Source organism: Amia ocellicauda, chromosome 3 (assembly GCF_036373705.1).
Source record: "Amia ocellicauda isolate fAmiCal2 chromosome 3, fAmiCal2.hap1, whole genome shotgun sequence".
In the NCBI taxonomy this organism is placed as follows: domain Eukaryota; kingdom Metazoa; phylum Chordata; class Actinopteri; order Amiiformes; family Amiidae; genus Amia; species Amia ocellicauda.
In genome coordinates, this window is record NC_089852.1 from 11,032,890 (window position 1) to 11,057,105 (window position 24,216).

Here is a 24,216-nt window from a genome sequence, read left to right on the forward strand (position 1 = left end):
GGCTGACCGACCTATTTCCGCTGTACTCCATGTTTTTCAACTTGCAAGAGAGAGAGTGGCGATAATAATACTATTAACAAAAGGTTTGTGAGATATTCTTATCGTCGTTTTTACCCCTTTTCTCAATTGTATCTTGTTCTCTAAAGCACGGTTAATCAACGAAGACCTATAGCTTTTTAAGCGTGTATTGTGGTAGCTTGGCGGACCATTCCTGTAATGGAGAAAACGAGATCCGAAAACCTGCCACCCGCAGACATGTTCATTTACACTAGATGTCTTCATATCATTTAGGTATTTGTAACGTATGTATATGGACTACGTGATGTTTATATATGTTGCACACATAGTAGCAGGAGCTTGCATGAAATATGGTAACACTTAAAATGAGTAGCTGTGTTTGATTTATCATTCATTGGCATAATTTACCGGCAAGGGTGCTTCTGATGATCACAGTGCTTTTTCACAACAGGGAGATGCGTTGCGAAAACGGCATCTTAGTTTTTATAACAACTGGGTAGTTTAGATATCGTGCTGTCATTAAGCAATCTTGCAATTCGTTAGAGAACATTCACCACATGCAGTCCTGCGGTGTGTATGGTAGTGTAAATAAATAGTGTAGGCCTGCATTCTCTATGCTTGATGCTAATTCACTATGCTTGCTTTTTGTAACCCCATAATTTTATCTATCATCTTGTATTGCTTTTTGTGTGTATTTACATGAACTTCAGGTAGCTACAACAGAAATGGCCTTCAATATCATGCTCAGTATCTTTTGTGCTACATTAATATTTGACTGACTTAAATTTAGAGTTCGTATTGATCTACAAGTACTAGTATTGTTTTCGTATGCTTTTTTCTCCAAGAATCTTAGATCAAAAGGCAGGCAAGGATCTTTCTAGATAGAAGTGACTCACTTTTGGAGAAAATGTGGGATGGTCCCCGCTCTGGCCCTCGGGGGCCTCCGTTTCGGTAAGTATTTTAACATGAGTTTATTAATCCTTCAGGGTGGGTGGGTGTATATCTCTATCTGTCTATAATCATCATCAGCCTATATCAATCCACAACTGGATGAAGGCTCTCCCAAGATGTTTCCTCTTGCTGCGATCTATAATTTCCCTTTTTCATGTAATGCTTGAAAAGTTTATTAATTAATCTTCCCATCTTTAATGTTGTCATCTTACAAGTCTTTTTTAATGTCTTGGGATCCGTTTGATTGCTTCTGTTGTCTATATCTTGCATTTTAATATTTTCACTCTTTCAATGCTTGTCGCACATCTGTTTGTCCTCAGAGCCGTTCATTTATTTTTCTTATTCCAAGCATACTTCTTTCCATACATCTTTGTGTCAGCCACTATTTCTGTTACATATTGGCATTTATTAATATATTCTGTATTTTGCTTGCATATTTTATCTGGTTAAGCTATGGGTTGCTGCTTATTTTTTGTGGCTTGTTGTTTTATGTAATTCTGTTTTTACAGAGGGAACCACCATGGGGAGATGTTTGATGTCCCAAAGCGTCCTTTCCCAGAGTTTAGGGGAAGAGACCAGATGCACATGGGCTTCAGACCCAATGAAAGGCCACCCATGGATACGAGGCTCCGGCATGAACATCCGCCAGACATGAGGGGACGAAATCTGGAACCTTTAAACATGAGAGGAGGCGATCCTCACATGGACTTCCTAAGACAGGAAAAAAATGAATTTGGGATGGAAAGAAGACATGAAATGGAAATGAGGAACAGATTTAGAGGTCCTCCAGATTTTAGGGGACCAGCTAGGCATCCTTTAGATATTGGGGGGAGAGACAGACAGCCTGTGCGTTTGCAAGAGTTCAATGAGTCACTTATGGATTTAAGAGACAGGGAAAGGTATCCAGTGAACATGCCAGGGTTTGACAAACCTCCTGTGGATTCCAGGAGACGACCTCCTCTGGACATTCTAGGTAGAGAAGGTCATACATTAAATATGAGGAGAAATGATGAAGGTTTTGGGGAATTGTGGGATAGTGAGCGACCTCGAATGGGTGTGGAAGATGTAGATGGGTTAAGTATGGATTTGCCACAAAGAGACTTTGAGAGGCGAGGTGTTCCACCTGTGAATGTGAGAGGGAGGTTTGATTCTGACATGGACTTCAGAGAAAGACACAGACCTCCTGCAGAATTTAGAGAGAATGAAGAATCCCCTTTGGGTTTCAGGGACAATGATGGTGTTCCACTGGACGGCAGGGGGAGAGCAGGTTTGCCAAAAGATTTAGGGTGTTGGAATGGACCAAAGTTCAGAGGTGGAGAGGGAAATTTCAGAGAATTCCGAGAACAAAGGGATCCACCTGTGGGTTTCAGAACCAAGCCAATTGCAGATGAGTGGCACCCTCAGAACATTGGCGAAAGAGATCCTTTCCCTATGGAGCCACAACCAAAGGGATGCCCTCCTTTTGTAAAGGGGAAGGACAGAATTTCACAACCCAGAGGTCGAGAGAGAGTACCTGGACAGGCTCCTGAATTCCCAGGAAGGGAAGGAAATTTGATGGATTTCCATGGGCTCAAGGAAGGTCCCCGTAGTTTTGCTCCTCCTGAAAGAGAGGCCTTTGATTCCCAATTGTGGAAGAGCAATGCCCCTTTTGATCACATTGGAGGCAGAGAATTGCCACCTTTTGGCCACAGAGGCCCAAAAGAGCTTCCAGTTCACCCAGCACCCCTCTTGCTTAACTCCATAATTGGAGAGGAGGCAAAAGGTGGCCCGAAAGACCAGGAGAAGAATGGATCATTTAGAGAGAAACCAGCTTATTTCAGGGGAAGTGGTCCTCCCCATGGGAAGGAAACTTTAGCACAAGAGCACTGCAGCATAGGTGATCTTTCTGCATTCCCAGAGTCCAAGGAGCTGTTAGCTGGGCCAGAATTAAAGAAATCAGATGGGCCTGAAGAGTACCAAGGCAAAAAGAGTAACGACTTCAGGGATCAGGACTACAGAGATATTGATTACCGGCTTGCATCTAGTCACACCTTTGACTATGAGCATGGGGAGCAACAAGGGCTGGAAAAACCATCAAAAGAACCCAAGCCTGTTCCACCTCCTAGGTCAAGTGATTTGAGGCTTCAGGTAAAGACAGTGAACATTCATAAGATTAACAGAATGTAGAGCATTGCTTTCTAGTGTAGAATTTACCTTTCTAATCTGGTGTCACTTAATGTGCTTTCATCTCTTTATTTGCATACTTATTGGTTTGCTAATTATTGCTTTCAGCAACAGCATATTATCTCAAGAAGATCAAGTCATTTTTAATTCCTCTTTAACTGATGCAGTTTTACTACTTTTAAAACAGAAGACTTATCTAGAACTATCCCCCTATTTACTTTACATTCAATTTAATATTTTTGTTTTCTTTGTTTTCCTGTTTTGTCTCCCCAATTGAAGGATCAAGATTACAGGAGTGCATCCCTTCAGGAAAAGGTCTCCAAAACTATTTCAGTCACAGGGATTCCTAAGACAGCCACAATGGAACAGGTACGCACTTAAGAGAAAATTGTCTTAGTTCTTATATTTATAGAAACCCTCATTTAATTGTGCACAGAACCGCAAAATTATTACACATTGGTGGTTTTAATTTTTACGTTTTATTATGAAAATACAATAGACACTGTATCATAATACTAAAACATATCTGAATCTTGTATATAAACCATCCCTGATAGAGCTAGCAATAAATATAACATTAAGGTTCAATTTCAATTCTTCTTGTTTCAGCAATATGGTTCTAGCCATCACAAACTGTATTGTAATGGCAATTCCTTTCCTGTAAAATCCATTCATTTTTATTTTATTGTATTTTATTCTAGATCCTCTCTGCATTTGCTGTGCGTGATGGGGTTCCGATGCAAGGCATGAAAATCAGGAATGTTGTTCCAGGTGAGAAAACAGGGCTAAAAAGAAATACTGATTTGGAAAAATAAATGATCAAGGCCATTTCGACCCGACACCTTTAAAAGGCCATTTAGGAATTGGCAAAGATTATTCCTTAAAATGTTTTCGCCATTATTCTTATTCGAAAGAAAGACGTTTTGTTATTTCTTCAATCGCAACCAAAATAAAATGTCATATTGTAATTAGCACTGTAAGTAAAGCTTATAAAAGCTATCGATGTAAAATACATTTGAATTTTTCTGTGCTTAATCAGATTTAAGTATACTGAACAAAGGTGTTCAAAAACAAATTGGCTAAGGGCAGTTCAAAAAACAAACCTCTCCATTATGAACATGTATATCAGGTTTTATTTAAGCAGTGTTTAATGCTTACATGAATTGAAACGGGGACGTATTCTAATCCGCTTTTTGGTCTATCTCAAATATATTACTGTTGCTAAATATAACAAATAAATAGATTTAAAAATAATAATAAAATATAAGAACCCCTACCTCCCTTACAGTGAGTCACCACAGTTTACTTGAATAAATGTATGTTCTGCAGCTGTTTCTGAAAGACAGGTAGCATAGGTCAGCTCACCTCAAGTCTCAGAGTTGCCTCTTTGTTAAAAGTTCTTAATGTCATGATAATGACAGAAAATGGAAGTTACATTACATTTAGTGGTTATTCTCTTATAAATGAGCAAAATGATCTTCTCACTGTTACAGAACCGCACGGATGTTTCTCATATTTATTTCGTTAACCTCTATGGTCCTCTCCATAAGGTAGAGTCATCACGTGCAGGATAATGCTGTTACCACTTGGTAAAGTTCTTTTTGGTTCTGATATCATCTCTACCGTCAAGTTTTTGTTCTAAGAACTACTAACATACATACTATAGATTTAAAGTTACTCATACATTGTGTATTGCATAAGTTCAATGTACTTATTCCTGACCTTTATTTTTTCTGTGCTGTGAAAAAATGATAGGCGGCAAAATATATAAAATAAAATCTGAAATGTATGGTAACACATTTAACTTGGTGATGTTTGAAAAGTGTTAGTATGTAAAATATGTAAATAAATGCAAATAATTAAACATTCAAATCCTTAAAAACTGAAGGCTAAATGTTTGGGTATGAAAGCAGTAATCACACAGGCTCATGGGCGTTTGGCATCCAAAGGGATGGCTTTTGTATGGCACACAGTGGGATCCTTGCACAATAAATCACCCCTCACATCCAGCAATGCTCAGCCAGTTGTGTGTTGCCCTTTGGGGAATCCCAGTCATTGTCTGCTTTAATGTAGTTAGTTTTTGAAACAACCGTATCTGTACTGTTAAATGCAACTTTTTCTTGGTTATTTAGCCTATTAAAGGCTTGTTGTTTTTCCAGTGTTGAGGTGTACAGTATGCAGTCATGAAGAATGTGGAAAAAGATGGTTTTAATCACAGAGAGAGAGAGGGTTTTGTGGGTTACAGTGATTGGCGGTGCTTTATGTTTTTCTGTAGCTTGTGTCCTTTTGCACTTATATTCTCAGTTTAACCATTCTATAGAAGTGTTTTAGGTAAATCTTGTTTTTCTTCATGGATTGACTCCGTAAATTCTTCGCCTTACTTTCTTCCTGTGGGTAAGAATGAAATGCTGTCTTGCTTAAAGTGGGGCCATTCTTGATTCTTTTCCCTTATTCTAGCATAAACTTACAAAGTGATAATTTGCCTTTACTCAATGGCTGGAAATCTGCTTTCGATAGAGACCTTTAAACCTCTTCAGGTTGCCAACTGGAAATCTTCCAGGGAATCCCCTCAGGCCTGGCTTGCCAGTTTGTAAAGATGAACTCCAGGTTAGATCATGCTTGCCATTATGCATTTTGTTAATATGCAGTCTCAATTCTACATTATCTTTCTGTCTTTCTGTAGTTTTATTTTATTTTTTAAATAAAGTTGCATTTATGTGTTTCCATGAGGGATGGTTTATAATAGTTTGAATTACTAAAAATTAATCTGTATATATGACTTTTAGGTTTCATAACACGTAGTTGTTTCTTTTTGCGCATGAGCAGCAGTAGTAGGATGAAACAGAATCGGCAGGTAGTTTAAGTTTCAGGTATTCTTACATTTAAAACTTTAATATCCTATACCTCTTTGTTCAAACTGAGTTCCCCAGTTTTTCATTAGCCCTTGTACGGTGACTATATTAATCGGTACTTTTGACTGTGAACGGTAGTTCCTGTTATCATTGCCACAAAAGCCCTGTTAATGGCTTTAAATTTGTCTGTTGAATGTTAACAGGGAGTAAAAGCAAGACATTCCAAGGTTTGATTGCCAAAGGAAGCAAAGGAAAGGAAATGCTTTTTAAAAGACAACCTGAGTCTCTTAACACCCTTATTTATTTTGTATTTTTTTAACAGTTAACAATACTGTTATATTCATTCATTAATTTGTTTCTCTTTAGACTGTTTACATTAGAAGAGATACTTTTCTGATTCTTTAAATACATATCTGTCATGTGCAGTCAAATGTACGCTTGTGTTTTCCTTCGAACAACCTGAAATGTATTTCTGTTGACCACTGTTCACCCTATAACACGTTCATCTTTAATTTCTTGACTTGAAAAATGACTCAACTGCATTTTGAAAACCAATCAAATTCTTATATAAAATTAAAACCTTGTTTCCAAATTAAACTTTATTTTATACGATAAATACATTAGCTATTGAAGATGTCGAAGTTTTATCTAGGGAAGTGCTGTAATCCTCACGAGAAAAGGAAGTTACACATCCTATTTTTTGTATAAATTCATACAATTTCAATCTTTTATTATAAAATCTGCCGATTTTTTTATATATATATATATATATATATATATATATATGAAGACTCCGTTTTGAAAAGTGTTCTGTGGTTTAATTAAAAAACACAGAGCTTAAAGAACATTTTCTGTGGCCATAAAAAGTATGTATCACATTTTTCTGGAGCTTGCCGTTTACAGAAGATCTTTTTTGAAATTCTGGTTCTCGCTGCTTATCAAAAGAAACGTCCTCCCGGTTGGGAGGAACAGCAGTCCTAGCATTCTGCGATCTGATCGTTCTCAGCTTGCCTCTCTTGCTGTTCCTTCGTGAATTTCAATGAAAAACACATTTTTTTCATCCTCGCAGTATATATAGGAAGACAACTACTGCACTTTTTTTTTTTCTTTCTTGTATTTGCTCTAAGATGTATTTATTTTGGCAATTTTCATGACAATCACTAACACAGATCCATCTGTATTTTAAATGCTGTCCCCAGGTTACAGCTACGATACCGCCTATGTGGAGTTTTTAAACCTCGAGGATGCAGTCCACTTCATGGAGTCCAACCAGGTGGCCTTTCCTCATCGGTCTACGGCTGGTGTCACCCCTGGGCAGGAAGCGGGTTGGGGTGTGGGTGGGAGGGATGGGCTTCAGGGAGGCATGGAGGGAGGTGTTGGGAGGGCGAGGGAGTAGTTGCTTTCCAGTTGGGATGCTATAGTATGATGGACCGAAGCTGCTCTAATTTGGTTATATATTTTGCGTCTCTTCTGACACTGTTTTCTAGAGAGGAACAGGAGGTGAATGGTTTCATAGACTTATCTGTAAGTTGGGCATAGAATCACAAAGGAAAATAGAGAGTACCTTTGTGATATTGATTGGGTGTACTGGTTACATCTCTAACGGGTTCTGTGAGGATTACAAACAGATTTTAAACTCGGATTTCAGCTAGATAATTAATTAATGATGGTGACCTAGATAGAAGGCATGATATTATAGAATGTGACTATATTCAGCAAGTGAAAACATTTTACCTTAAATATTTTATGAAGTAGGGTCCCTGCTCGAATAAGTTTGGGCTAATCAATCAATTTTCAGAAGAATGAGTGATAAGAAGGATGTTCTTTTAAGCTTTTATTTTGAGATGGTAGGAAGTTTGTTTTCTTTTTTTTTTGTGCAAATTGACTTGTCTTCAATTTGCAACAGCCTCTCAAGGTGATTTTCTGCTGAGAATGTTGTTTTGTGTTGCAGTGCAATTCGGTTCTTTGATAGTTTGTAGAAGTTATTTTTTGGATAATTAGATTGGAGAGTTTAAAAGCCATGGTAGTAATAGACCTACACTGCATCCGGAAAGTATTCACAGCGCTTCACTTTTTCCACATGTTATGTTACAGCCTTATTCCAAAATGGATTAAATTCATTATTTTCCTCAAAATTCTACAAACAATATCCCATAATGACAACATGAAAGAAGTTTGTTTGAAATCTTTGCAAATTTATTAAAAATAAAAAACAAAAAAATCACATGTACATAAGTGGCCTTTGCCATGACACTCAAAATTGAGCGCTCCAGCATGTCTCTGTGGAGAGAGGAGAACCTCCGAGAAGAACAACCATCTCTGCAGCACTCCACCAATCAGGCCTGTATGGTAGAGTGGTCAGACGGAAGCCACTCCTCAGTAAAAGGCACATGACAGCCCGCCTGGAGTTTGCCAAAAGGCACCTCAGACCATGAGAAACAAAGATTGAACTCTTTGGCCTGAATGGCAACCGTCATGGAGGAAACCAGGCACCGTTCATCACCTGGCTAATACCCTCCCTACAGTGAAGCATGGTGGTGGCAGCATCATGCTGTGGGGATGTTTTTCAGCGGCAGGAACTGGCAGACTAGTCAGGATCGAGGGAAAGATGAATGCAGCAATGTACAGAGACATCCTTGATGAAAACCTGCTCCAGAGCGCTCTGGTCCTCAGACTGGGGTGAAGGTTCATCTTCCAACAGGACAACGACCCTAAGCACACAGCCAAGATAGCAAAGGAGTGGCTACAGGACAACTCTGTGAATGTCCTTGAGTGGCCCAGCCAGAGCCCAGACTTGAACCCGATTGAACATCTTTGGAGAGATCTGAAAATGGCTGTGCACCGCCGCTCCCCATCCAACCTGATGGAGCTTGAGAGGTCCTGCAAAGAAGAATGGGAGAAACTGCTTAAAAATAGTTGTGCCAAGCTTGTAGCATCATACTCAAAAAGACTTGAGTCTGTAATTGGTGCCAAAGGTGCTTCAACAAAGTATTGAGCAAAGGCTGTGAATACTGATGTGCTTTTTTTGTTTTTTATTTTTTATAAATTTGCAAAGATTTCAAACAAACTTCTTTCACATTGTCATTATGGGGTATTGTTTGTAGAATTTTGAGGAAAATAATGAATTTAATCCATTTTGGAATAAGGCTGTAACATAACAATGTGGAAAATGTGAAGCGCTGTGAATACTTTCCAGATGCACTGTATGTGGTTGAAGGTGTAGAAGCAACATTTTCCGAATGCCTAGGCATTATGATGTGTCCATAATATTTTTTGCTTTCACATTTCATTTATGGCATCCTTACATTTCAGCTTCTTCATTCATTATGCTTTATGAAGATTAATCTTTCAGCCATGACAAATTTAAAGCAGCTCATTTTTAATGTTGTGGTTTAGTTTCAGTGGGATGTTGTGATTTGTGAGCTGATTAATTGCTGTTTTTATGTTAGATATTTTAATGTTATATATATTTTTGTTTTGTTTTAAGATTAAACCTTGTAGACTGACAATTATATATTGTCTATTTTGGCTATTTTATATTGATCAGTGTTTTGTTTAAACTCAAGCTTTTCATAATGCTCAATGAAGTATCTTATATGTTCACATTTGTATCTGAGACAATGTGCGAATGTGTGGATAATTGAAACTGGTATTGCTGTCTCTATCTTAAAAAAACAAACCCAAAACATTTTCAGGTTTGTTTAAAATGTCAGAAACTCAGTGAAACCAAAGGGAAAATGCTTAGATGGTCTGAAGGATTAAACCAACCCTTCTTTTGAAAAGTAAGCGAATTTGGCTCTTATTAGTGTTTGTGTTTTCATAGTTAGGCTAAGAAATATACTATGGTGCCTATGTTAACAGGAAAGTGGTAACCTTACACACACATAGGCTCCTTTAAGACTTAATTGACGAAATGATAAATGGTGTATTTTTGGCAGTGTCCTGGACTGAAGGATAGGGGTGCTTATTTGTGATTTATTTGGAGAGCAGGAGGCCAAATTATTTTTTCCTCTTGTCTCCCCCCTGTCATGCCTGATGCTTTTCTTGCCTGGGTTTGACGATCTTGTAGCTATGTACACTAATGGACAGATTTGATAATTTGATAATCTCCTTCAGATAAACCGTACTGATGGCTCCATCATTGCAGTTCAGTTTTCCATCTTTGTGCCTCATGTCAAGTGAGTCTGGAGCTTGATCTGAGCAGATCCCTCGTCTTCCGCTGAACTGTGTAACAACAAGGAATCTGTGCACAGTTCCAAACTAATCAGTTGTCCTCATGAAGCATTAAACAAGCTTTGGGATCGTAAGGGTTTGGCAAGTCCCCATTTGTCACTTCCCAGGTACTTGTGTAGTGCTGCAATGTGACATTTCTCCTTTCGGTCACACAACAGTTTGGGACATTTTCTTCTTTTGCTGTTGGTGCACTTGCTGCTGCTGTGTATCCAGTATCATTTAAAGGCAAAGCCATACAGGCTGTGGTTACATGCTGTCGCTTTTCATCTTGTGCATCACATTTGCAATTTTAATGGCACTGCATTCGTAAAACCTGCCTTTAAGTTTGATATCAGCATAGTCACATCCTGTTAATGTACAGTATGTGCTACTATGATGTAAGTTCACCTGCCTTTCTTTGAGAAATGCCCTTTCTCTTGTAGCTGGTAAATTTTCTTGGCCCCTTTCTCACTTGGCTGACTCCTTTTTGGGGTTGCGAGACTGTCTTCACATTTGTTACTTCGAGCAAGGAAATGTTTATTTATTTGTTTCGGAATCTCACGTGATGCTCTCTCTTCAGCATCTTTTAACACTGCTTTCCAGTAATTTTTCTGTGGCATTTCCCCAAATCCAGATGCCATGTTGGTCTTCAGGTACATTTGTTGTGTGGGTCACTTTTGTTTTTATTGTATTGTGAAGGACAACTGCAAAATGAGTTCAAAGTTAAGATTATTATTGGGTAAGCGGTCCAATTTAAATTGGTATGAACATTTGGTTTGTTTTCTTTTTTGTTTAAGTTCTGGTCCTTTTTTCTTTTCTTTCAAATTAGTCAAACTAGAATTAGTATTTTCATATTCTGTTTATTATGCACACATGTACATAATGTGTTTTACGAGCAGATGGAATTGAGTAACCATACAGATCCAAGTCCACAGAATGAATACAGAATACATATATTAATTATTAAGATAATAGATTGTAGCAATTGAATATGCATATGATTGACAATTGACTTTGTTAGATGTAGTCTCAGTCAAATTCCAAGACCCCCACCCAATCCTCAAGGGTATCGCCTAACACTTATAATAAAAAAGCAGGAATTGAAAACACTACTTACAGTAATTCTGTACTAGGTCACTTGTCAGCTTTTGGAAAAAACTTGAATTAACTGGGAATTTCTTCGTAAAGGGTACACTTAACACATTCCCATTGCAGCACAGAAAATAATAGTAAAATAGATTTTTATCATTAATGATATTTCTTAAAAACTGGTAACACAATTGCAGTTTTTCTATGGCCAGAGGCTTGAATTTCCTCAGCTCCCAAAGAAATGTATCGTAGAAATAAATGACCAGACATGTGGTTACATAGTTTGGCACTGCAGTACAGTAACCAACTTTTAATTTCACAGCTCATTAATCTAATTTCCTGCCATCTGACAACTCTCCCCCTTTTTAAAATAAATTTGAGATTTTTCCAGCAAAGACCATAGACATAGAAGTTGGACATAATTTGTTAGTCATCGCTATATAATACGCCTAGATACAAGCATTTTTAAACATTCAAGGGTGATTCTGTGTTGCTATCCCATCTAATTAAGTTGGTTATTTTCATAGCTTAAAGCCAGCATCCAAGGTTTTTGGGTATAGTCATGTTTCCAGTGGGAGTTTATATGGTAGTGGCATAATCCATCATCCAAAACTACTAACAGTAAGTTTTCAAAAAGCAAAGCGCACACCATATCTTCACCTTTCAAATCAGTATTATAACATCGGCAGGTATGACAAGAATGTTTTTCCAATTGTGCTTGGATCTATACAAAGAAACAATTATTTATCTTTTTATTGTTTTCTTTTCCACTTTGAAGACCCTTCTTGCAGCTAGTGTGAATTCAGTTTTCACCCTGTGTCCAAGCAAACACAATTCAGTGGTAGCTGAAGTTTGTCCTCATTGTAAGGATGAATTTGCACAGGGTTTTGGGTCTGTGCTGCTGAAGGAGAGCCTCCACCATGGGGATGCAAATGGTAAAACGTTGAAATGGTTAATTAATTAGATAAATCTCTATTAGTGGTGATATCACTAGAAGTGATCCTGGAATTGTAAACTATTATTCAAAATGTGGTTTAAGCAGATGCCATAGCCATTGTGTGTTATACTACAGTACCCAACATAATTGGTTATTGATTTATATTGTATGAGCTTCTGCTTTTTATCAATATGGCGTTATGGCATGTGTTGATGAGAGAAGGTTCGTATCATGATGGAGATGGTTAAACAAACATATTTTAAACTGTTACACTGCCGATAACAATATGATTCTCCCACAGTTTACGTTTTATTTTATTCAAGATTTCTTGCCAAAAAAAAAAAAAAAAATTGGTATACATGCTTAAATCTTAAGTCTTAAATCATCCACAAACCAGCAATGTTTTTCTTTCGAATGAATTCTATTTAAACATCCAAAAGTATTACAGAACTTTTAGAAATCTTTGGAAATCACTGTTTAAAAAAAGACCGAGCCTTACTTTGTCATTGAGGCACTTTGTCTGTACTTGTCATATCTTATCTGAATTATGTTGCATGATATCTGTTTAGTATAAACTGTTCTGCATTAATGGAGATTGCCCTTCAGGAAAGAAACCCTTTGCATGCTCGAACAAGCCCTTTTGCTTCACTAGTATGGAATGCTTTCAAACAGTCTTTCCCAGATGAAGCATAACATATTTTACTGACATTCATCAAGAATGGATTCCTATGCTTTGGACAAGTACAAGCATTTATCCATAGACATTTAAACTAACTTACATATTTGTGACCTTGAAATACGCATTACATTCCTTGATCATGAAGTGGATTGATCAATTTTCATTTATCATCCCTCACCCAGATCCACAGTAATAATTCAGTCTTATTTCTTGGAAGTGTGCTCTTCCTTTAATCTAATTCTCAGCATGATGTGACTTGAAGGAAAACTACATATATATGTATATCAATGTAGTTCATTCGTTGAGGTAGGCAACAACTATGGCATTTCCATGAATAGTTGGATGACATTAAATGGATCCATTTGAGCAAGAATGGCACTCCAATGAACTTGGCCAAAAAATAATCTGAACATTTCTGTCAATTTCCTAACATTTTATAACCACTGACAGTACAGTTTAATAATAGTAGTTATTCACATCAATTTCCTCTGAACATATTTAGCTTATTATGCCCTTAACTGTGGGCAAGCCAATTGTGATTGCTGGCGTGCATCGCACCACTCTAAAAGGGTAGAGCTGCGATAGTGCATGCTAAGTTAAAATATTAGATGTATATAATTTTTGCAGCCCCAAGAGTAAAGACTAAATGTGAATTAACGATGTTCATTCTTTTCAGGGGTCCTTGAAGATTGGCAGCAAAAATGTGCTAATGCAATACATTCAGATAGACTGGAGCAGCAAGAATGCTTCTGTAAGTTACTCTGGATGTTTATATTTATTTAAGCATTGGATTGTATACATTTCCCACCTAATAATATCATATGTATAACCCGCAGCTGCTGAGGAGTCCATATGAAGCATGTTCAACATAAACAGGATAGTTTACTTTGGCAGGATTTGCTTATTTTCCTTGTGTGTTTTAATTCACGTGACAATTCTGACAAATTCATTTTAGGTATCACGAAGGTAGTAGTGATGGGCTGTTCGATTTTTTTTTTTTTTTTTAGTGACTCGATTCATTTGATTCAGTTCAGTTTGGTGAATCGATTCATTTCGTTCACTGATTCAGCGACTCGAACCAATGTAGACCAAATCAGGATTGGTTAGATAGACTTGAAACCGGAAAGAACGAGTCGTTCACTGCACATCACAAAAGCCAGGAAAAGTCTAAATTTGACTGGTTTAAATTAAATATAGTTTTGACAAATAGATATTTAAAATCCCAGACATAACAACAGTTTGAAGCATTAACATTATTTAGCCAACACAATTAATCTAATTAAATTTAATATATATTGTTTGGACAAGGGCGTCTGCTAAGAAATAATAATTGTTACATAAATGTCTTACGCATAGGTGTATCTCAATTATTATTAATAATATTAAAAATTACTATTATAGGTCATTTTGTTGATTTACCTCAAGATGACTTGCAAGTATTAAATATAATTTGTGCAAAATGTTTCATGTGTATAAAACATTACAAAAACAGACCTCATAGCGATTTATTATTTTTGTTTTGTTTGGCAGATGTACCCAATGAATATAGACTAATACACACACACACACATTATGTACAGTATGTAATATTGTATAAACGTCTAATCTCATTTTCTGACAGTAGTCGATACTCAGTCTGGATGATGTAACTGACGCCATTTTGGCTCATACATATTTCTTTTTTATGCACTAAGCAAGAGGGAATTTGGAACCAACATGGCACATACGGTCTTCAGTTTCATAGCACTCAACGACTTGTCAGGACGAGCGAATCCGCCAGACTGAGAGTCAGTGAGTCATTGAACGAGATTTGATAGGCAGGTCACCGGCTCCTGAGCGCCGCTGCTGTTCACAGGGTGAATCAAAAGAGACAATTCAATGCGGACACGGATCCGATTCCCATCATTCACCAAAATGATTCATTCAAAAAGAACGAATCGTTCGCGAACTGCACATCACTAGAAGGTAGTGTAAGCAACCACATTGAGAAGGAAGAGGTTACTAACAATCAGTGAAGCAGTAAATGATGTTGTGTTCGGTGAAAGTGCACCTGTCCGTACTTTTAAACATGTTCTGCAGGTCTTACTAACCTTAGTCTGTGAAATTCTCTGCTTGCTACAGCAATCACTGCCTGAGGAGCCTAAGCCAGTGGATGCCCGACCCCCAATTCCAGGGCCAGTCCCAGCTCCCTCAGACTCCAATTCCCCAGAGGCCCTTCCTGAGGACACACATTCACAATCTGTGGAGACGTTCCCCCAAAACTCTTGGGTTCAAACCCCCCAAACCGAGGACTCCTGGCAGCAGCCTGTGGACCAACAGTCTGTGGAACCCTGGGGGGCGTGGAGCTCGCGTCCCCCACTTCGCCACATGGACCCAATCTTCAAGGAGAGCAAGAGTAAGCACCAATGAAAGAGTCATATCTCAGATTTAAACAACTCTGATCAGTCTTCTTGTGTGTCACACATTCACAGGTGATTATTATACGTCTACCTGCCACATAGTAATGTGATTAGCCAAACTTTCACTGTGACGAGGACAAAATAATCACAGGGAAGGTTTCTTGTTGATTTACCCATAACCTTTTTCTTTAACCCGCTGTGATCATTTTTACATACTTGCATAAGTACTTGTTCAACAGTGCTGAATTAGATTTTAAGATCTGAATTAGATTTGAAAGACTGCAGGTGGGGTGACTCAAAGAGGAAACGTGATCATGGGTAATGTTTTATTCTCTCTCTCTTCTCTGTGTTCAGCCATGATTATTAAAAACGTAAAGCCCACCTGTACAGTGGAGACAATTCTGAAGGCTCTGGACCCTTTTGCCTATCTGGATGAGAGGAATGTGCGTCTAGTGAGAGGCAAACCCATGGGCTCCAAATGTTTCTGCTTCGTAGACATGGATTCGCATGAGGTAAAACGCTATCCCTGGCTCTTCATCCCAGCAATTGCCTATTACACATGGCATAATGTTTTAATCCCCTCTTTCTCTCATTGTACAAAAAGCTTAAAAAATCCAAATGCTTTCAAGCCTGATTGTATGAAGTATTGTTAATTTATGAATGCATTCTGATGTTCTTAGTCAGACTTCTTTTAACATATTTACATTGTGAAATGTTTTAAGGAGGTGGTATTACATTTCAACTGGTAATATAACAGCATCTAATTCTTAATTTTTGTATTTAATGACTATTGTCTATTTTTGTAAAGTTCTGTATTCCGGACGGTGTTGGTAGCTATTTTTCTTTTTGCAGCAAGTGGTTCGCCTAGTGGAGCTCCTCACTAAACCACAGCCTTTAATAATTGATGGTGCCAGGGTACATGTGGAAGTAGCAAGACCTTTAAAAAATCAAAGGTTAGTCATTTCCAGGGGTTATTTTCCATTTACTGTGAAGGTGATAAATACTGTATAGTGTTATATTTCTTTAAATAATTATGTGGTTGGAAAGCATCTTGGTTGAATAGTGCCTTCTCTTTATTCTGTAAATGCTCCCCCAACCACTCTTGATTAGTCAAATATAGGATATGAAATTGGAGTAGACCCTTAATCTCATGAAACCATTTTTTTTGTTTCTATAGTTTCAAGAAAGACTTTGAAAAAATGTCTACTTCACTCTTGGGATATCCTGATCTCAGTGCAGAGGTGAGTGTTTAGGGTCTTTTCAATAACTTATGGTTTTGAAGAAAGCTGCCAGTCATTTTTGTTTGTGTTGATGTAAGATGCCCATGTTTAACTTTTTAAGAAGTGTAAACATCTACATTTGCTACACTAAAATACCATAACTATTTTCCTAATAAAGGAAATAAAGAATAAATAATAGAATAAAGGAAAAGTGTATTTAGCAAAGGAAGAACCCAAAAAATAAATTTAAATTGCAAGGATCATTGTAGTAGATAAATGTTATCAAAGTATTAATTCAAATGTATAAACGATTTTCATTGACCATGTAATCTAGTACTATGTCACTGCATTGTAGTAGAGACAGTGTGCAGTACTGAATTCAGTTGAGTAATAAAATAAGTTTTGAGGCCTAGCAGTATGTTTCAACAGGTTTCTTCTCTTTCAGCAACAGCAGTACTATTCCCAGACAGTTCTCACGCCCATTGGGATCCCAGCTGTTGTTCAAGGTAGAGTTTCTCTAATGCTCTTGGATCACAGTGCTCTGCTACATTTATGAACAGTTCTAATACCGGTGTGTACGGTCCTGTAGAGATTAATCAGAGGTCTTTCAATCTGATGAAGAAAAAACAGAGGATCACACTTTTTTTGTGTTTAGTACATCATGAGATCAATTTACAATTTGCATCTTCAGGGGACTCAACGGTAGTAGCCACAGCAGATGGGAAACTGAACTCTGATCTTCAGTTACAGGCATTGAACCCTCACATAAATCAGGTAAGTGTCCAAGTCCAGGCAAGGGAAGGGCCTGCTTGAATGGCATTTTGAGTTTATCTGTGCTTTAATAAGGGTGTAGATCAGGGGTCTCCAACCTTTTGTACATGAGAGCTACTGTGGACTATGGATATGGATCTCCGCGGTGGTCCCTTTTGGGGGGAGCTGACAGTATTTTCTCTGCGGCGATGTGCATGGGTGGGGCGTGTATTTTATAATTTATTTGGTGAGACCCACTCTGATGTCACGCGAGCAATCTATTGGAGACCCCTGGTGTAGATGCTTTCCAAAGTCAATGAGATCTTTAGTCAATTCAGTAAGTTTAAATATCTAACATAAACAATTACCTTTATATGAGTCACAATATTATGTACATTACTCCCCCACACCCCAATACATAAATATACACACAAAGAGCCCTTCTCTCAGTTGCCAACTTCTCTTATCCAGCTTTCCAGCCATTTAGAGTCTGCTGCCGCTGATCAGTCCTACCAGCCCGCAGCTACCACCACCTCCAGCACAGCAACCGGTGTGGCTCCAGTTGGAGATGGCTCTGGGAACTATGACTTTGGTAAGTGCAATACGTTTTTTTAAATTAACATTAAAAACAAATAATAATAAAGTCCCATTTAGAAACAAGATCTAGTCACTTGGCTGTACCCTAATATATGCAGGACATCTGATCTGATTCATTTATTTTATTTGTTCTTGGTGTTAACAACATGCTTTTGGCAGTATTTTGAATTGCTGTAAAAAAACAAAAAAAACAACCCTGTTTCTCTGCAGAGGCCCCAGATGTGTCAACATATTTATACGATGCCACCTCTGGATTCTACTATGACCCCCAGACCACCCTTTATTATGACCCGAATTCTAGGGTAAGTGTTTTTGAAAGCATGAACAATATATTTTTGGCCACACTATACACTCTTATAAATCTTAAGGTTTGAAATGTATATACTGGAGAAGATTGATTTCAAACCTTAGGTGCCTCTCTGTGTATGTCAGAGTAGTTTTCAGGTGCAGTGATTCAGAAATACTGGAATTGAAAATGAAATGTTTCTACCCCCCCCCAGTCCAGATAGTTAATGTTGAATTGTGGGTGAACTTCAAGAGTCTTTTATAGGTTTTTGTAAGACCCAAAGAAGGTATTTGACATGGATAAACAAACTCACTCTTTGACCTTTGTCCATAGGGAGTGGAACCAACTAAAAGTCTTAAATTGGCAAATTATTTTCCATTTTCCATATAAAATATTTAGCTTCAAGATTGATCTGTGATCCTAGTTCTAAAAACTGTTTCTTTTTATCTAAAGTACAATTTCTAATCCCCCCCCCCCCCCCCTCTTATTTTTAGTATTTTTACAATGCTGAAACTCAGCAGTACCTTTACTGGGACAATATCAGAAAGGACTATGTTCCAGTCCCTGGTTACACCACTGAGACGCAGCCCCCAGCCGCCCAGCTGGACCCTTCAGCTGCCCCCCCAGCAGAGCTGCCTTCGGAGGCACAGCAAGACAAGAAGGCAGAGAAAAATAAAGAAGCTATGATGGAAAAAAAGGAGGAGGAGGCAGCGGGTAAACCCGAGAAAAAGGAAAAGGAGAAAGATGACAAACCTCGCAGCCTGGCAGCACACAAGGTACAGGAAACCCTAGTCTCCAGGCCTGCTTCTTAAGGTGTTTCATTCACAAATGCAACCTTAGTCCATTTATCACAACCTTGCTTCAGATATTATAGCTGAGGTATGTCAGTCTAGCTTGTATGGAGCTAAAAATGTAAGACTTTCCATTATTATGCTCTTAGTGATGTGCCCTTGCTTGTGCTGGTGTTTTATATTTCATGCATATCTAACAACTCTACAGGCAGAGAATCACATGTTGTGTCAGTGAAAACAATGTAGACTCAGAAGTGTTGTAATTTCTTTAGAGGACCTGATGCAAGGGCACTGCCGTCTCACTTAGGACAGACCTCAATACAGGAAATAGCTTTTCACAAGCCAGTTAAGAGAACAAAAGCCCAGTTATGTGTGGAATATTCCCCAAAGAACAATAACACTACGAAAATGTTAATTTGCAGATCATGAAGGATATGGAGCGCTGGGCCAAGATTCAGAACCGTCAGAAGGAGAGTGTCCGTGCCCCCTCTCCCGTGCTGAAGCCACCGGGGATCAGCGATGAGAGGAAGACCTCCAAAGCGGCAGACGCTGCTTTCGCCATCTTTGAGCGGAAGGTGAGCGGTGGACTATAAGCTGCTGCTTATAAACTGTAATTCTTCTGTAAATAGAAGTCTTGCAGTTCAATTAACATTTTATTAGAATGTACGAAAGTGTGTGTGTGTGTGTGTGTGTATATATATATATATATATATATATATATATATATATATATATATATATATATATATATATATATATATATATATATATATATATATATAAAAAAATGCTTTTGTTTACTACTTTGTTTATAAATTCTGAATTTAGTGCTGAATAATTTGTAGCAACTTTTAAGAATTACATTTACTTTTCTTCTTGTTCATTGACTGTCTTTTCTGAACCTTAGAGCACAGCAGATGAAATTTTTAAGAAACCATTTGCTCCACCAAAGAAAGAAGACAAGGCCCCAAAGGTATGGGGCTGAGTTCTTACCCATCATAAAAATCACTGATAATTTGCAGAATGAGAAAAGAAAAGCATATTCCTTAATGAGCCTGTCACAGACTTTAACAGAATTCATTATACCCTTCTTAATATATATATTTTTTAATCTGAAAGAGATTAAGAAATCCACGGTTACACCCATAATCGATTATAACATTATTCCACGTTTATTAAGTCAGTAATTTTAATGGATATTTCAGAGTATAGATGTAGTAATCACGATTGTGAGATTCTCATTTGTCCTGCTCTACCATCCTTGTTCCCCATACTATGTGTCTGAGCCATGCACAGTTTTCGGAGTCGACATATTGAAGGATCACATTCCTCTAATGAACACCTTTTACACTGTACCTTTTAATTTTCTGCTTATTTCCATGTTACAAGCTCATCACCTGTGTAGAACAAACTCCGTTATGCTTAGTACAACAGCTTAACAGTTTGTTTTTCTACTGGTAATGTGGTCCAATACCTTTTCTTTCTTCAGTGGTGTCTATCACTCTTCCCAATTTCAATCTCAGCCCTGACATAACAGCAGATATGAAATTTGCTATGAGATTAGTTTGCACCTTTCCTTGCTCTGAAACCCAGTCCACACTCTCCAGCCCTGAGCAAACACGAAACCTGCTGTGCACTTTATAAGTCTCTAAGCTTTTTTGTTTTCTTACACAGTAGGTGTTTGCTGTGACTGTTGCCAGATGCTTTCACACTTTACATTTTCTGACTTGTTCTATATAGCGGCCTTTAGGCTCACTGGGGATGTTGGTGTCCGAGTATGGAGCAGGAAGTGATGAGGAGGAGGAGGATGAGAAGAAGGAAGAGCCCCGAGTGATGATGAGCCCCATGGAGAAGGAGGACAAACTGACAGACTGGAAGAAGATGGCTTGCCTGCTCTGTCGAAGGCAGTTCCCCAATAAAGATGCCCTGGTCAGACACCAGAAGCTGTCTGATCTCCATAAGGTACTGCAGGGAGACTTTTAGATTACATGATGCCCAATCAGTTTTCCATCAGTGAACCGAATTCTTCTCCTGTTCGTGACTCAGATTAAGCAGAGTCTCCATTTTAAAAATGAAGTCTTTAATTCATGTCTCAAAATTATTTTCTTTTAAACTTAAGTTTTACTGATATAAAATCAAACTTTATATTTAGAATTGAATGGAAAGCACATTTAACTTTTGTCACATGCAGGGTTCTGTATTGTAAAATTAAAGTGGTTGATCAAGTTAGGTAAGTTTTTAGGTTTGCTAAGTTTTTTTTGTATTAAATTGATTTAAAGACAAAAAGTGCAATTGTACAATAAACAAAGTTGACCAATCCATATTGGGACTTTCACAAAGTAAACTTTTTCTTGGTCATGTTAGCAAAACATGGAGATCCACCTGAAGATCAAACGATCAAAGAGGGAACTGGAGGCTCTTGAAACCCAGGAGAGAGAGGTGAGTGACAGGAGTTCCTTTATTAACATAAAAAACTCCAGATTGTCTTTAGTGCCTGTAGGCAGCTGCTGTTAACAGTTCAAACGTATTATTGAAATGGCAAACTGCTGCTTTACGGGTACAGGTTGAATTAGATTTGTTTGCCCCATTCCAAAAATGAAAAGGAAAAATGCTTCAGCACACCTCCCAGATCCCAGCTACAGAACGTCCTACCAATGAGAATAGTTTGTCTTATTGATAAATATTTACCTTCCTAGATGAATTCCAGAGATCCGTCTGGCTCTCCTGAGGCCAAACGAAAGAAGTACCAGGGTTCTGGATCATTGTGAGTATTTCTGTTCTCTTGCTAACATTGTCCTGGTACAGCCTTGGGTTTCATGGATTGTGTTTCTGAAGGAACCTGTTTTCAGAAAGTCAATGTGGTGTATGAGATTTCAATTATAAAGCTGAACATTGTAGAATGTAATTGTCACTTTTTGTCAAATAAAAGACAGGAATTAATTTGAGTGATTGTGGTGCTGGATCATCACTTCTATAGCAACTCTGATAAACCTGGTAATAATGAGGTTGTTGTCCACTGTGTTTAACAGCGAGGTGGAGAAGGGGGGCCGCATGCACAGAGCAGGTGGGATGAAGTCGTGTTCTGGTGACGACGAGTCGTTTGAGGTAAGAGGAAAATGCTCTGTCTCAAATGTTTGATTGCAGATTCCACAAAACAGAGTAGCTGTAAAGAAGTGTGATTACAGCACTCGCATAACTTTCTTTAATTAGTGGTTCATTTACCAATATATCCGTAACCTTCATAAAAATGACGTTCAAAGACATTGTAGATCACCCAGTTCACTTCCTCAGTATCCCATTTACTCGATGATGTAACTGAGTGAGCTTTTTCTGCCTGTTTTAGTCTCCGAAGAAGAAGAAGGGGTCAGACATGCAGGTCAGGACCCCTGCGACGTACCGGGAGGCTGTGCGCAAGGCCATGTTTGCCCGCTACAAGGAACTGGAGTGATTGGCAAGAGTGCGCTGTTAATTTCCCCAGATTCTGGATGTTTCCCTGTGTGACAATCGTCTTGAAGACACCACAGGAATACTTCCCCGTGGGAGTGAGTCTTTCTCAGCTTTAACTGGATAGTGGGTTTAAGAGTTTTTTTAAACCCTATTCCCTCTGCACACCCATGGAGCAGAGAAATGTGCCCTTCTATCAACCATCTCTAATGGATTTGCCTTACTATAGTTGTAAACAGAAACATTCTAGAAGACTACCTTGTTACAGTGTTACATTGTGCCCAGAGAACAGAGGCAGAGGAGCTAGAATGTGAATGCTTTGACAGGCATCATTTGTCTTCTTGTTTGAAGAGGACCAGCCCTTCACTGATGTCAGGGTTTGCAGCGGACTGTGATCACAATTTTTGCATCCAAACCACCACACTTCAGCAACTGACAATTATTGTTTATTAGGAGTATCCATCCAGCCAAATGGAGAGACTTGCTTGATGTCCAGACTTTACACTTGGGATCCTGGTTCACGTGCCACTGGCTGGTGTCAGCAACGCTAATAATTGAATTGTCTGTTTCTCAGTTATTGGAACACAAAACAATTTTTACATTTTATATATATTTTTTCTCAGATGTGCTCTGTAATCTGTATTATGTGTACACTTTTTTTGTTTAGTTTCTTTTTTTAATTAAAGTGGTTAAAAAAAATGTTTTGTCTGGATCTTAAAAACATTTGATATTTCAGCCTGTCATTAATTTTAAATTATGCAAAGGTTGATCTTAAAATGGTGTTCAACTGGAAGACCTGAAGTAATGAGGTTTTGAAATTAGTAGCATCACATTGAATTCTCCATCTTCTTTATGATATGTAGTGGCCATTGTAAAAAGACAGATGGCAGTATAACCATTTTTTCAGAATGCAGTTAAATGAATTTTGCTTGAAATTCACCTCCATTCCTAAGGAAGGCAGCAGAGAGCATGATGCACTGAAGTAATTCTCACTATGTATGTAATTGTTTGTTATTGGAACAATTGATGTGAGTTTTTGGAAATTGCATTTTATAATCTTTTAGATCTGTGTATGTGTAGCAGCTCAATCTTTAAATTCAGCCCATAACTGAAAACTAATCCTTGCATCTGGATAAATGAATTCAGTTAGATGCAAAGACTGGTTTCACAGACCCAGATTAACACTAGTCTTGGACTATCCAATGTTAATTTAGGTAGTGCGAGGCAACTGACCAGGGTTTGTGAAACTATCTGCAATTCTACTATCCATTCCTGCAGCTTTATTCTTTTTAATTGGCCAATATAGTAAAAAATCTGCACACGTTAGTTTTACGGTTTCTATTTGAAATTGTAATCCTGGTAATGTCACATTCAATTACATGGGCCTTATCTTAAACTTGAGAACTTGTAGGCCAGTAATTGGATGTTTTGTTGATTTTAACTTTTCACCTCCCGTGTACCTCAGGAGAGACTAACATTGTGGTCTCAGCTGTGAGGCCAGGGATCATCAATCAGTATCACAGAACGGCTCTCTTTACCTGAGTTGAGCCGAGAACCAAATATCAGGTTTTTTGTTTTTGTTTTTTGGGGTGGGGGGGGTTTCAGATGAGAACTGACATGTGCGTGCGAAACTGCCAGACAAGGCTTCCATAATGGCGCCTACAAAAACTGGGCACCGAGCCTGACATTAGACAGTGCCACGCTCCCTCACCTTTCGTGAGCGTTATATTAAAAACTTTGACACTTGGGGAGAAAAAAAAAAGAAACCTTGTAATACACAGAAGGCAGCTATCATAAGAAGTTGGAGGACTCCCAAAGACATGATGTA

General features: G+C 38.1%; 1 protein-coding gene across 2 annotated transcripts; it reads left to right on the top strand.

Annotated features, from left to right (window-relative positions):
- The first annotated feature begins 12 nt into the window (after positions 1 to 12).
- On the top strand, positions 13 to 23,561 carry rbm6 (RNA binding motif protein 6). 2 transcript variants are annotated; one of them, XM_066698133.1, is made up of 23 exons: positions 13 to 83; positions 864 to 969; positions 1,479 to 3,096; positions 3,412 to 3,501; positions 3,834 to 3,903; positions 7,184 to 7,257; positions 13,578 to 13,652; positions 15,023 to 15,296; positions 15,655 to 15,812; positions 16,153 to 16,253; positions 16,478 to 16,541; positions 16,966 to 17,026; positions 17,212 to 17,294; positions 17,742 to 17,862; positions 18,078 to 18,169; positions 18,648 to 18,929; positions 19,367 to 19,519; positions 19,852 to 19,917; positions 20,685 to 20,906; positions 21,309 to 21,383; positions 21,641 to 21,708; positions 21,974 to 22,049; positions 22,288 to 23,559. In XM_066698133.1, the coding sequence occupies exons 2-23, from the start codon at positions 926 to 928 to the stop codon at positions 22,390 to 22,392; spliced, it is 3,972 nt and encodes a 1,323-aa protein (XP_066554230.1). In that variant the 5' UTR covers positions 13 to 83; positions 864 to 925; the 3' UTR covers positions 22,393 to 23,559. The 2 variants fall into 2 exon arrangements, with proteins under 2 accessions (XP_066554230.1, XP_066554231.1); XM_066698134.1 differs by lacking the exon at positions 19,852 to 19,917 and having other exon boundaries at positions 22,288 to 23,561.
- The last annotated feature ends 655 nt before the right edge of the window (positions 23,562 to 24,216 follow it).

Coding starts and splice junctions, on each gene's coding strand:
- rbm6 (XM_066698133.1), top strand. CDS start 926: ATGTGGGATGGTCCCCGCTCTGGCCCTCGGGGGCCTCCGTTTCG. Junction 16,254..16,477: donor AGACCTTTAAAAAATCAAAG/GTTAGTCATTTC, acceptor TTGTTTCTATAG/TTTCAAGAAAGACTTTGAAA. Junction 22,050..22,287: donor GTGACGACGAGTCGTTTGAG/GTAAGAGGAAAA, acceptor TGCCTGTTTTAG/TCTCCGAAGAAGAAGAAGGG.